Source organism: Loxodonta africana, chromosome 13, assembly GCF_030014295.1.
Source record: "Loxodonta africana isolate mLoxAfr1 chromosome 13, mLoxAfr1.hap2, whole genome shotgun sequence".
Taxonomy (NCBI): Eukaryota; Metazoa; Chordata; class Mammalia; order Proboscidea; family Elephantidae; genus Loxodonta; species Loxodonta africana.
This window is the reverse complement of record NC_087354.1, coordinates 75219317-75233728: the sequence shown is the minus strand read 5'-3', so window position 1 is coordinate 75233728 and position 14412 is coordinate 75219317. Positions and strand designations below refer to the sequence as shown.

Sequence of the window (14412 nt, the reverse complement as noted above, 5' to 3'; positions counted from 1 at the left end):
CACCTTTGGGTTATCATGAAAAGTGCTACAATGGACACCGGTATACAATCCCCGAAATTTTTCATCTTCTGCTGTTATTCTCATTTCTGTCAAGCCGTTCTTAGCTGCTAGTTACCTGTCTAACTACATTTCCTCCCACTTTTTCCTCGCTGATACTCAGCTCCAGCCACTTCACTGTTTCTCAAACACACGAATCTTATTGTTGACCTTGCTGTTCCCACTTCCTGGAAGGTTCTTACTCCCAGATTTTCAGATGACTTCACAGATTTTCAGTCATTCACATGTCTCCTTCCCTCATTTCATTCAGGTTTCTGCTCAAACATCATCTTCTTAGAAGGATGTTACCATGCTTTATAGTACTAGTTACTACCTTACATCATACTACAAAATAACTTATGTGTGTGTTCAACATATTTATGTCTCCCTCCCCAATCTGTCTACAAAATAAAAGCCAACTCCTTAGCCTAACATTCAAAATCCTTCCATGACCCAAAGTATCCTTTCCACCAACTTATGCTTCTTCAGACACCTTAAGTTGAGCTTACTCATTCTTCCTGTACATGTTTCTCAATTTCCTTTCCCTATGTCTTTGCTCAAGCAATGATCATCGTGATAAGCTCAAATTCTGTCATGCCATAAAACCCAGTTTAAGTGCCACCTTCACTGATATTCCTGCTTAGACTCCACTGAACTGAGAGTTCTTTAGGGGTACCACTCTTAAGGCATTATACTACACTGATTTTACTTACACAAAATTTTCTCTATTAATCAACACGCACCTTTAGGACAGAATATGTACCTAATTCATTTTTTAGCTTTCCGAGTTCCTTACACAAAAAAACAAAAATATGTGTATATTCTTTTCTCTGATATGGGATACATATTAGTGTTAATATCTTGAAGGGCAGATGGAAAGGAAGAATTTAGGCTATAATCTTAACATATGCTAATGAATACCTAACACAACTACTTTTCTTTCTTTGTTGTTAAAAATACACCTTATTTGCTTGGTTTTCCAATTTTCTTGCTTCTACCTTTAATTTTTTTTTTTTTTTTTTTTTTCAGTTTAGTTCCTTAAATTCACCCATCTTTTCAACTTTCACCTGGGTTAAAAATCACACCTCTATTTCTTACTAGTTATGTTAACCCTTCCAGGTCTCAGTTGCAAAACACATAAAATAGGGGGAAAAAAAACCCCAACGCGAACAGTTATTATAGCAATAAGTTAAAAAGTAAACTCTTAGTACAATGCCTGGCACATAACAGGCTCTCAGTGAATGGGGCCTATTAAGACATTCGTTTCTTCTAAAGATGAAGAAGCATCTGTTTAAACACATTTCAAGGTATAAAGTGCAAATATTAAAAATATAAAGAACAAAACCCACCTTTATCTCCTTTAATAAAGACTGGACTATACAAAGCAAAAAAAAAAAAGTTTTCCTTTTTTTTTTTTAATTTGAAAGGTAAAAAACACAAACTGATATCATTAAAAATGTAGAACAAGGAAGAAATTTGAATAATCAGTTACTTGGCAGTAATTTGCATCATCATCCAGACTATAGTTTCTAGTTTAGCATCGATTAGACTGACATTCACATAGAGGAAACTCATAGTGGTAAGCCACAAACAATGTATTTACGGTCACTGTGATGGTTAGGGTTGTCTATCAACTTGCCAGGTGGTCTGGCAGTTACCTAATAACGTAGTTTGGCAGTTATGCAATGATGTAGTTATTCTCCATGATGTGATCAGCCAATCAGTTGTAATGGGAGTTTCTTCAGGGGTGCAGTCTACATTCTATATATATACAGACATTCAGGCAAATCTCAATTGCTTGGTCTGGTCCCTGTATCCAGCACGTCACATATCTGACCTCCAGTTCTTGAGACTTGTGCTAGCTGCCTGCTGATCTTGGGATTCATCAGCCTAAGCAGACTGGAAGCCAGCGGCCTGCCATCTTAACCTGCTGCTCTTGTGATTCGTCGGTCTCTGCAGCTTGTGAGCCGGCAGCCTGCCATTTTACCTGCCAATCTTGGATTCATCCGGATCCGCAGTCTGCAAACCAGCAGCCTGCCGTCTGACCTGACGATCTTGGACTCATTAACACCTGCAGCTACAATGAGTCAAGAGAAGCCTCCAGCCTGACAATTCACCCATGGACTTGGGACCTGCCAGCTACAACTGCATAAGCCATTTCCTTGAAATAGATCTCCATGTATGTATGTGTATATACATACATTGTTGAGTGCCATCGAGTCAATTCTGACTCACAGCGGCCCTACAGGACAGAGTAGAACTACCCCTTACGGTTTCCAAGGCATGCCTGGTAGATTTAAACTGCCAACCTTTTGGTTAGCAGCGTGAGCTCTTAACCACTGTGCCACCAGGGCTCCTATACACATACACATATATACATATACAAACATGTATATGTACACGCTTCACTTATTTTGCTTCTCTAGAGAACTTAGCCTAAGGCACTGGTACCAAGAGTGGGTCTAAAGAAACAAAATCATAAGGATGAGTTTTCTGAACTGGTTCTCAAGTCTGACTAGTCTTAAAGGCACTGATAACTTTGCCTCCAGTAGTAAAAAGGATACTATTATTACATGTCAGCAGGTGGCAGTATTAACACCCAAAGTATCACTACCAATAGATACAGTATTGGTGAGAAGTGATCACGTGTTTGATACATTTCTACAGTTTTGTCAGAATGAAGAGTATAGGAAATATGGTTGGTCCTACTTTCCACAGGCAAAGTGGCAAAAGAAAGAGATGAGCTCAGGGCTTCAGAGTCACAGTTCAAGCACCACATAAAAGACCTCAGAGTTGCCACTTGTGCCCTGAAAGAAAGCCTTATAGTAACACAGCTGGTATTGCTGAAAACCCAACTCAGAGTCTTACTGTAAGAGTGATTTACAATGCCAACTGAATTCTCAGCCTGGAATGTGGTCTTAAGTTAAAGTGAGGGCACTGATTGGAAAGATTGAAGACTCCGAAATTTGGAATGCAGACATGGGCAGATGATCAGGAAGCTGGGGACACAGAGCCCCTTAATTTCCATTGAATCACTTCTGCCAACAGAACATCCCTCTCTGTCCCATCTGAAGAGATTACTCCATCTTTGCTAAGTCACCCTCCCCAGTAAAACCATTATCCCTTCCACCCTCATCTGATAAGATTAACCAGGCTGTGCCAGAAGAGTCATGACTGAGATATCACTTGGGATGGTGCCTGGGTTATCACCTGAGGTAGATGCCTTATAAGACATTGCTCAACGTTCCCAGGACCAACACCCTCTACCCATTTTGGCTTATGGACCTATAACTAAAGTCCCAGCAGGCCCCAAAAAGTGAAGTATAAAGTGTGACCCAGGAAGAGGTACACTACACTCCAAAAGAACTGCTTGACTTTTCTAATATGTACAAACAGAAACCTGGGGAATATATGTAGGAATGGCTATTAAGGGTGTAGGATAACAGCACAAGGAACATAAAGTTGGGTCAGTCTGAGTTTGGTGATATGATCCCACTAAGCACAGATTCTGCATTCAATGCTTCAGCTTGAGAAGTTGGGAAAGAATCTAATACGGTATTTGGTTGGTTCAGTGAAGCATGGATTACATGGTGGCCTACACTAAATCAAGCTGAAGTACCAGACCTGCCTTAGTATACTGTAGAAGAAAGTATCCAAAGACTTAGGGAAACTGGCATGCTAGAATGGATTTATCAGGTTACACCCACAGACCCACATATAGAGTGCCCAGAGGACACACCTTTTGCCACAATGGTGAGGAACGAATTTGTAAAGGGAACCCCAGCATCCTTGAAGACTGTTGTGATTGCTATTTTATGTAAGTCAGATTTGACGGTGGGAACTGCCCTAACTGAAGTAAGACACCTAACCACAATGGGGCTTATTGGACCCTGTGGTGGTAATGGTTAAGTGTCACCATTCAAAAAAGACAAGGTGGGCATGATTACAGTAATCAACAGTGGAGTCAAAGCAGTAATCAGAATAGTCTGACTCATATGGACTAATGACGGTGGCTACTTAGTCATGGTGGCCTTAGAAGTGAAAGAGACGGGAAACCTACTAAATATTTACTTGATGCGTACAAGTGGAAGAATTCTAGGTCAGCAGTCCAACTCAAATCGCCATAATAGAGTCAAGGCCCCTTAATCAATTCCCATGGTTGAGTGAGCTTGCAGACCCACAATCCCTCGAATGAAGGGGAGGTTACGTCCCCTTGAGGAAGAGCCCCAATACACTGCCAAAAATTTATACTGTTAATCTTTCTTCCAGCCTTCCCCAGAGAGATCTGCATTCTTATATGCGAGTGACTGTTCACTGGGGAAAAGGAAATAATCAGACTTTTCAGAGAGTACTGCACATTGGCTCTGAACTAATTCCAGGGGACCCAAAACATCACTGTGACCACCACCAGTTGGAGTGGGGGTATATGGAGGTCAGGTTATTAAAGGACTCTTAGCTCAGGTTCACCTCACAGTGGGTCTCAGAACCCATCCTGTAGTGATTTCCCTGGTTCCAGATGCATAATTGGAATAGATATACCCAGAAACTGGCAGAAACCCCAAGGTGGATCTCCGTCAAGTGGAATAAGGGCTATTACGGTACGGAAAGCCAGGTGGAAGCCATTAGAACTGCCCCTACCTGGGAAAATATTAAACCAAAAGCAATACTGCATTCCTAGAGAGGGATTGCAGAGATTACTGCCACCATTAAGGACTTGAAGGATGCAGGGGTGGTGATTCCCACCACATCCCCTTTCAACTCACCTATTTGGCCTGTGCAAACAGCAGACAGATTTTGGACAATGCCAGTGGATTAATGTAAACTTAATCAGGTGGTGATTCCAACCGTAGCTGCTGTTCCAGATGTGGATTCACTGCTTGATCCCATTGATACATCTCCTGGTACCTGGGGTACAGGGCTATTTATCTGCCTAATGCCTTTTTCTCGATTCAGGCATTGAAGGAACACTAGAAGTAGTATGCCTTCAGCTGGCAAGGCCACCAATACACCTTTGCTGTCCTACCTCAGCAGTATATCAACTCTCCAGCCCTATATCATAATTTAGTGCACAAGGACCTTGATTGCCTTTCCCTTCCACAAGATGTCACACTGGTCCATTACATTGATGGCATTATGCTGACGGGTCCTACAAAGGAAGAAATGTCCATGAATCTGAACTTAATGGTAAAACATCTGCATACTAGAGGGTGAGAAATTGTTGTTGTTGTTGTTGTTAGGTGTCATCAAGTCAGTTCCAACTCATATCGACCCCATGCACAATAGAATGATCCTGCGCCATCCTTACAATAGTTGTTATGCTTGAGCTCATTATTGCAGCCACTGTATCAATCCCCTCGCTGAGGGTCTTCCTCTTTTCTACTGACCCTGTGCTTTCTCAAGCCTGGTGTACCTCTTCAGGGACTGATCCCTCCTGAAAACATGTCCAAATTATATAAGACGCAGTCTCGCCATCCTTACTTCTAAGGAGCATTCTGGTTGTATTTCTCTAAGACAGATTTGTTCGTTCTTTTAGCAGTCCACAGTATATTCAATATTCTTCACCAACACCACAATTCAAAGATGTCAATTCTACTTCAGTCTTTCTTATTCATTGTCCAGCTTTCACATGCATATGATGCGACTGAAAATACCATGGCTTCGGTCAGGCGCACCTTAGTCTTCAGGGTGACATCTTTGCTCTTCAACATTTTGAAGAGGTCCTTTGCAGCAGACTTACCCAATGCAATGCGTCTTTTGATTTCCTGACTGCTGCTTCCATGGCTGTTGATTGTGGATCCAAGTAAAATGAAATCCTTGACAACTTCAATCTTTTCTCCATTTATCATGATGTTGCTCACTGGTCCAGTTGTGAAGATTTTTGTTTTCTTTATGTTTTTTGTCCAATCCATACGGAAGGCTGTGGTCTTTGATCTTCATTAGTGCTTCAAGTCCTGTCACTTTCAGCAAGCAAGGTTGTGTCATCTGCATAACGTGGACTGTTAATGAGTCTTCCTCCAATCCTGATGCCCCGTTCTTCTTCATATAGTCCAGCTTCTCGAATTATTTGGTCAGCATACAGATTGAATAGGTATGGTGAAAGAATACAACCCTGACGCCCACCTTTCCTGTCTTGAAACCAATCAGTATCCCCTTGAGCTGTACTCTTCATCTATGTAAAGGTTCCTCATGAGCACAATTTAGTGTTCTGGAATTTTCATTCTTCGCACTGTTATCCATAATTTGTTACGATCCACACAGTCGAATGCCTTTGCATAGTCAATAAAACACAAGTAAACATCCTTCTGGTATTCTCTGCTTTCAGCCAGGATTCATCTGACATCAGCAATGATATCCCTGGTTCCATGTCCTCTTCTGAAACCAGCCTGAATTTCTGGCAGTTCCCTGTTGATATACTGCTGCAGCCGTTTTTGAATGATCTTCAGCAAAATTTTGCTTGCGTGTGATATTAATGATATTGTTCTACAATTTCCAAATTCGGTTGGATCACCTTTTGTGGAAATAGGCATAAATATGGATCTCTTCCAGTCAGTTGGCCAGGAAGCTATCTTCCATATTTCTTCACATAGACGAGTGAGCACCTCCGCGCTGCATCTGTTTATTGAAACATCTCAATTGATATCCCATCAATTCTTGGAGCCTAGTTTTTTCGCCAATGCCTTCAGAGCAGCTTGGACTTCTTCCTTCAGTACCATCAGTTCCTGATCATATGCTACCTCTTGAAATGGTTGAATATCGACTAATTCTTTTTGGTATAATGACTCTGTGTATTCCTTCCATATTCTTTTCATGCTTCCTGCATCTTTTACTATTTTCCCCATGGAATCCTTCACTATTGCAACTCGAGGCTTGAATTTTTTCTTCCGTTCTTTCAGCCTGAGAAACGCCGAGCATGTTCTTCCCTTTTGGTTTTCCATCTCCAGTTCTTTGCACATGTCATTATAATACTTTACTTTGTCTTCTTGAGCCACCCTTAGAAATCTTCTGTTCAGTTCTTTTATCATTTTTTCCTTTTACTTTATCTGCTTGATGTTCATGAGCAAGTTTCAGAATTTCCTCTGACATCACCTTGGTCTTTTCTTTCCTTCCTGTCTTTTCAATGACCTCTTGCTTTCATCATTTATGATGTCCTTGATGCCATTCCACAACTCATCTCGTCTTCGGTCACTAGTGTTCAATGTGTCAAATCTGTTCTTCAGATGGTCTCTAAATTCAGGTGGGATATACTCAAGGTCGTATTTTGGCTCTCGTGGACTTGCTCTGATTTTCTTCAGTTTCAGCTTGAACTTGCATAGGAGCAATTGAGTCTGTTCCACAGTCAGTCCCTGGCCTTGTTCTGACTGATGATACTGAGCTTTTTCATCATCTCTTTCCACAGATGTAGTCAGTTTGATTTCTATGTGTTCCATCTGGCGAGGACCATGTGTATAGTCACCATTTATGTTGGTGAAAGAAGCTATCTGCAACGGAGAAGTTGTTGGTGTTGCAAAATTCTGTCATTCGATCTCTGGCATTGTTTCTGTCACCAAGACCTTATTTTCCAACTACTGATCCTTCTTTGTTTCCAACTTTTGCATTCCAATTGCCAGTAATTATCAATGCATCTTGACTGCACGTTCGATCAATTTCAGACTGCAGCAGCTGATACAAATCTTCTATTTCTCCATCTTTGGCCCTAGTGGTTGGTGCATAAATTTGAATAACAGTCATATTAACTGATCTTCCTCGTAGGTGTGTGGGTATTATCCTATCACTGACAGTGTGGTACTTCAGGATAGATCTTGAAATGTTCTTTTTGATGATGAATGCAACACCATTCCTCTTCAAGTTGTCATTCCCAGCATAGTAGGCTATATAATTGTCTGATTCAAAACGGCCAATACTCAGCTCACTAATGCCTAGGATATCGATATTTATGCATTCCATTTCATTTTTGACAATTTCCAATTTCCCTAGATTCATACTTCGTACATGCCAGGTTCCAATTATTACTGGATGTTTGCAGCTGTTTCTTCTCATTTGCAGTCGCACCACATCAGCAAACGAAAGTCCCAAAAGCTTTACTCCACCCATGTCATTAAGGTCGACTCTACCTTGAGAAGGCAGCTCTTCCTGAGTCATCTTTTGAGTGCCTTCCAACCTGGGGGGCTCATCTTCCAGCACTATTATCAGACAATGTTCCGCTGCTATTCATAAGGTTTTCACCGGCTAATGCTTATCAGAAGTAGACTGCCAGGTCCTTCTTCCTAGTCTGTCTTAGTCTGGAAGCTCAGTTGAAACCTGTCCTCAACGGGTAACCGTGCTGTTATATGAATACCGGTGGCATAGCTTCCAGCATCACAGCAACACACAAGCCACCACAGTATGACAAACTGACAGGCAGCCTTAAGCACTACATATATGAGAGGTATTACTAGTATTAGTCATTCAACAAAATACTATTGTTGTTGTTGCTAGTTGCCATTGAGTCAATTTTGACTCATGGCAACCCCACATGTGCAGAGTAGAACTGCTCAATAAGGTTTTCAAGGTCGTGACCTTTCAGAAGCAGATCTCCAGACCTGTCTCCCAAGGCTCCTTTGGGTGGGTTCAAACCACCAACCTTTACGGTTAGTAACTGATTGTACCACCAGGGTTGATTTTAATTCAATATAAAATTATTTACTATCTTTCTTCTTATTCTAATGAGTCAGAATAGTGGTTCTTACATAGTATATATTAGAACATTCAAACCGGAAAAAATATACATGGCTTGAGATCCCTCACTGCAGATGTAGATTCAATGGGTCTGAGATGAAGTATGGAACTCAGTACTTTCTTGAAAGCTCTATGCTTGGATTCTGATGCACCCAAAGTAGAGAAAGCAAATGAGAGTTGGATGAGTTCAAATATGAGTGTATTACCACTGTTACTTCAACAGAAACCTTTAGCCATTGTCATATTTCATATTTAAACAAGTAAAAGTTTTAAACACAAAAAGCTGGCCCACAACTCATGTTGATTTTTATGTGGCAAGTAAGCTATCCTCTAAATTCCAGAAGGCTCAAAGGCAAATGATAACTTAATTAGCATTATGAAAAAAACTCTCTCTCCTCTCCCAACCACCTTTTCCTATGTATACATGTGGTGAAGAGTTTATTTAGAATGCCAAATGTTTAGAAGAACTAAGTCAAAACTGAGAAAGTCTTTGATTGCGATAGACTGATTTAAAAAACCATATAAATACTACCCAATCACCTCAGAATTAGACTCGATATCTTCTGTGGCTGGTTTAGATGCATCAAGAGTTGTGGTATCATTGCTGCAGTCAGACATACCTAAAAGTAAAATGTGTTAAGCACACATTAAATAATTTAGTTAAAAGAGCTGTATCATCTCACCAATATTGTTACAAATATTCTACAATATAAATGACTTACATGTAAATCAAAATTGGCTTTTACAAAACTATCTACAATCTTAAGTATCTAATGATTACAACAGTTAAACAACTATAACAAAAGGAAATTCAGGAAAAGTACTTACACAGAATGTGAAAATGCACACTTCAAATTAAAAACAAGTTGTGGAGGTGGGGCAAGGATGGCGGAATAGACAGATGCTTCCAGCAATCTCTCTTATAACAAAGACCCAAAAAACCAAGTGAAACGATTATATTTATGACAAGCTAGGAGCCCTGAACATCAAAAGCAAACTGAGGGGCAGGGGAAGACACGGTTCACAAACAGAGAGGAGTTACCAGACCTGAATCGCAGGGAGCCCTCAGGCACCATTCCCGGGAGCGGCTGTGGCGGGCTGTTACTAGCATTTGGCCGCAGTTTCCACAGGGAGAAACAGCCAGCCACACAGCCTGCTCACACCTCCAGAACCAGAGAAGAACGGCGCTCTCAGCAAAAGTTAAGTGCTTGCGTATATTTTACCGCGCACCACCCCACCCCCAGCCGACTTCAGTGGCTGTTGATTTCCCTAGGCCTGAGGTAGGCCCATCTGAGTGCCCTGGGCAATGCTCCTGGACTTGGAGAAGGAATAAATTCACAACAAAGGAAAAAGTTAATTTGCCAGCTCCACCAACCTGGGGAGCTCAGGACGTAAGTGGCTCCTGTCCAGGCATAAAAGGTCCGTGGACTTTGAATACCTTTACCCCCTGCATGGACCTGTGTGGGCCTATTCCAGGAGAACAGGCACTTGCTAGCAGACTGTGACTGTTAAAGCTGTGTGGTAGAGAAGTGGGTGTTTGACATTTTAAACAGCTTTGTCCATTAAGCAGGGTCCTCACCTACCCACAACAGGAGCCTAAGGACTGGTGGCTCCTCTCAGGTCACCCGGCCACCCGTGACAGGATAACTGGTACCTCCCAGTCCTTACAACCAAAATCACTGGGTGCCCATGGTCCGTCTGCAGAACCGACCCACCTGCATGCTCTAGGGAAGAGGGATGCACTTTCCTCAGAGACACTCAGGGGACAGTTGTCAGCCCCCGGCCTTGTGCAGAGCGTGAGCCCCTGCTGCAATCAGATACCGGTACCTACACCATACACCCCCGCCCCTCTAAGACTGCAGGACTGAGCCTGTACCACACTTTATGACCAGTTACCTGGACACCTCAGCTGAATCTACACAAGAAAAGTGAATGGACTCAAAAGCTCATATACCTGATAACACCTCTAGCAATCTGGTGGCAGGACATCAGAGCCCCAAAGACAAAAATAATCAAGCTAGCTCACTCAAGAAACCCATTTGGGCATATCAAAACAAAACGAGAAACTAGGATATAGTAAGCAAACATAAAATAAACTAATACTACAGATGGCTCAGAGACAAGAGTCGATATCAAACCACATAAAGAAACTGACCATGATCGCTTCAACAAGCTCTCAAAACAGAGAATCAAAGGATCCTCTGGATGAAGGTGCCTTCCTGGAATTACCAGATGCACAATTCAAAAGACTAATATACAGAACTCTTGAAGACATAAGGAAAGAGATCAGGCAATACACAGAACAAACTAAGGAACACAGATAAAAGAGTTGAAGAAATTAAAAAGGTTCTTCAAGAACATAATGAAAAGTTTAATAAGCTGCAAGAATCCAGAGAGAGATACTAATCAGAAATTCGGAAGATTGACAATGAAATTACAGAGACAACTCAATAGAAATGCAGAGGAGGAGAATAGAGTAAGTGGAAGGCAGAATTACAGACCTTGAAGATAAACCACTTGACACTAACATATTTGAAGAAAAATCAGATAAAAGAATGTAAAAAAAAAATGAAGGAACTTTAAGAATCATTTGGGACTCTATCAAGAGAAACAACCTACGAGTGATTGGAGTACCAGCACAGGAAGGTATAACAGAAAATACAGTGAGAATTGTTGAAGATTTGTTGGCAGAAAACTTCCCTAGTATCATGAAAGATGAGACGATATCAATCCAAGATGATCATGGAACTCCACATAAGGTAGATTTTAAAAGAAAGTCACCAAGACATATTATAATCAAACATGCCAAAACCAAAGATAAAGAGACAATTTTAAGAGCAGCTAGGGATAAACAAAAAGTCACCTACAAAGAAGAGTCAATAAGAATAAGTTCGGACTTAAAAAAAAAAAAAAAAAATTTTTTTTTTTTTTTTTTTTTGCTCAGCAGAAACCATGCAGGCAAGAAGACAATGGGATGACTTATATAAAGTTTTGAAGGAAAAAAATTGCCAGCCAAGAATCACATATCCAGCAAAACTATCTCTCAAATATGAAGGTGAAATTAGGGCATTTCCAGATAAACGTAAGTCCAGGGATTTCATAAAAACCATATAAAAACTACAAGAAATACTAAAAGGAGTTTTTTGCTTAGAAAATCAATAATATCAGGTATTAGCCCAGGACCAGAACACTAGACAGGGTAATCAGATGTTAACCCAGACAGGGAAATTACAAATATATATCAAGAAATTACAAATATAAATTACACTCAAAACGGGAAAAGAGTCATGTCATTATGTAAAAGAAGACCACATTAAAATAATATACAGGAACTAAGAAATGTAGTCATAGATCTTTCACATGGAGAGGAAGACAAGGCAATACAAAGAAATAAAACTTAGGTTTAAACTTAGAAAAATAGGGATAAATACTAAGGTAACCACAAAGGAGACTAACTATCCTACTCATCAAAATAAAATACAAGAAAAAAATAGAGACTCAGCAGAAACAAAATCAACAACGAATAAGAGGAAAAGACAATATATAAACTACTCAGCTAAAAAAATTATGCGGGAAAAAGAAACTGTCAACAACACACACAAAAAAAGACATCAAAATGACAGCACTAAACTCATACCTATCCATCATTATGCTGAATGTTAATAAACTAAATGCACCGATAAAGAGACAGAGAGTGGGAGAATGGATTAAAAAAGAACAAGATATGTCTATATGCTGCCTACGAGAGACATACTTAGACTTAGAGACATGAAGAAATCAAAGCTCAAAGGAAGGAAAAATATATCAAGGAAACGACAATCAAAAAAGAGCAGGAGTGGCAATATTAATTTCTGACAAAATGGGCTTTAAAGTTAAACCGGAGGCAGAGCCAAGAGGGTGAATACACAGACGCTTCCTGCGAGCCCTCTTTACAACAAAGTCCCAAAAAAAACAAGGGAAACAAGTACATTTGTGACAAGCTGGTAGCCCTGAGCTTCAAAGGCAAGCTTAGAAAATGAACTGAGCGGCATGGGGAGGACGAGACCATACCGAAGCAGAGAGGTGTTACCGGACCTGAATCGCGGGGAGCCGTCAGGCACCATTCCCAGAGTGGCGGCGGCGGCAGGCTGGGGCTGGTACTAGCGTTCGGCTGCAGTTTCCTCAGGGAGAACCAGCCAGCCACACGGCCTGCTCACACCTCCAGAACCAGAAAAGTACGGCAATCTCGTCAAAAGCTAAATACTTGCGTATATTTTAATGCATCCCTCCACCCCCAAGCCGGCTTTAGTGGTTGAATTCCCTGGGCCTCAGATAGGCACTGTTGAGCACCTAGAGCCATCCTCCCGGCCTTGGGGAAGGAAAAAAATTGCAATTGGGAGAAAAGATAATTTGCTAACTCCACTAACTGGGTGAGCTCAGGACAGAAGCGGGTCCTGTCCACGCATAAATGGTTCGTGGACTCTGAGTACCTTTCCCGTCTGAATGGACCTGTGTGGGCCTATTTCGGGAGAACAGGCCCTTGTTGGCAGACTCCAACCATTTCAGCTGTGTGGTGGAGGTGTGGTTGTTTGATGTTTGATGTTGCTTTGACCATTCAACAGGGTCCTCACGTACCCACATCAGGGACCTAAGGACCGGTAGCTCCACTCAGGTCACCCAGTCACACGCGACAGGGGTCTAAGGATAACTGGTACCTCCCAGTCCTTACAACCAAATCCTTTGGGTGCCCACAGTCCGTCTACAGATCCCGCCCACCTGCACACTCTAGGGAACAGGGATGCACTTTCCTCAGAGACACTCGGGGGTCGGTCCTCAGCCCCCTCCCTTGTTCAGAGCGTGACCCCCTGCTGCAATCAGATACCGGTATACACACCAATCACCCCTGCCCCTCTAAGGCTGTAGGACAGAGCCTGTGCCACACACTTGATAATCAGCTACCTGGAAACCTGAGCTGAATTCATACAAGAAAAGTGAATGAACTCCTAGACTGATATACCTGAAAACAGCTCTAGCCATCTGCGGACAGGATGTCCGAGCTCTAAAGGCAAAAATAATCAAGCTAGCCCACTCAAGCAACCCATACGGGTATATCAAAACAAAACAAAGCAAGAAGCTACGACACAGTAAGCAAGCATAAACTAATACAATAACTTATAGATGGCTCGCAGACAACAGTCAATATCAAGTCACATAAAGAAACAGACTATGAACACCTCAACAAACTATCAAAACAAAGAATCCAGGGATCTTCTAGATAAAAGTGCATTCCTGGAATTACCACAGCCAGAATACAAAAGTTTAATATACAGAACCCTTCAGGACATCAGGAAGGAAATAAGGCAATACGCAGAACAAGCTAAGGAACACACAGATGAAGCATTTGATGAAATTAGAAAGATTATTCAGGAACATAATGAAAAGTTTAATAAGCTGGAAAAATCCATAGACAGACAGCAATCTGAAATTCAGAAGATTAACTATAAAATTACAGAAGTAGACAACTCAATAGAAACTCAGGGGAGCAGAACTGAGCAAGTAGAAGCCAGAATTTCTGAACTTGAAGATAAATCACTTGGCACTAATATATTTGAAGAAAAATCAGATAAAAGAATTTAAAAAAATTAAGAAACCTTAAGAATCACGTGGGACTCTATCAAGAGA

At 41.2% G+C, this 14412-nt stretch overlaps 1 protein-coding gene across 8 annotated transcripts in view; it reads right to left on the bottom strand.

Moving 5' to 3' along the window:
• The window catches only part of ARFIP1 (ADP ribosylation factor interacting protein 1), a 204122-nt gene that overhangs the window by 165226 nt on the left and 24484 nt on the right, over positions 1 to 14412 (bottom strand). For 6 of the 8 annotated variants that reach the window (XM_064267583.1, XM_023557115.2, XM_023557119.2 and 3 more), the window contains one exon: positions 9292 to 9371. The exons of the other annotated variants lie outside the window; for them this stretch is intronic. In XM_064267583.1, the coding sequence (XP_064123653.1) occupies positions 9292 to 9369 (78 nt within the window). In that variant the 5' untranslated portion in view covers positions 9370 to 9371. The remainder of the gene's footprint in view (positions 1 to 9291; positions 9372 to 14412) is intronic. 8 annotated transcript variants of the gene reach the window in all.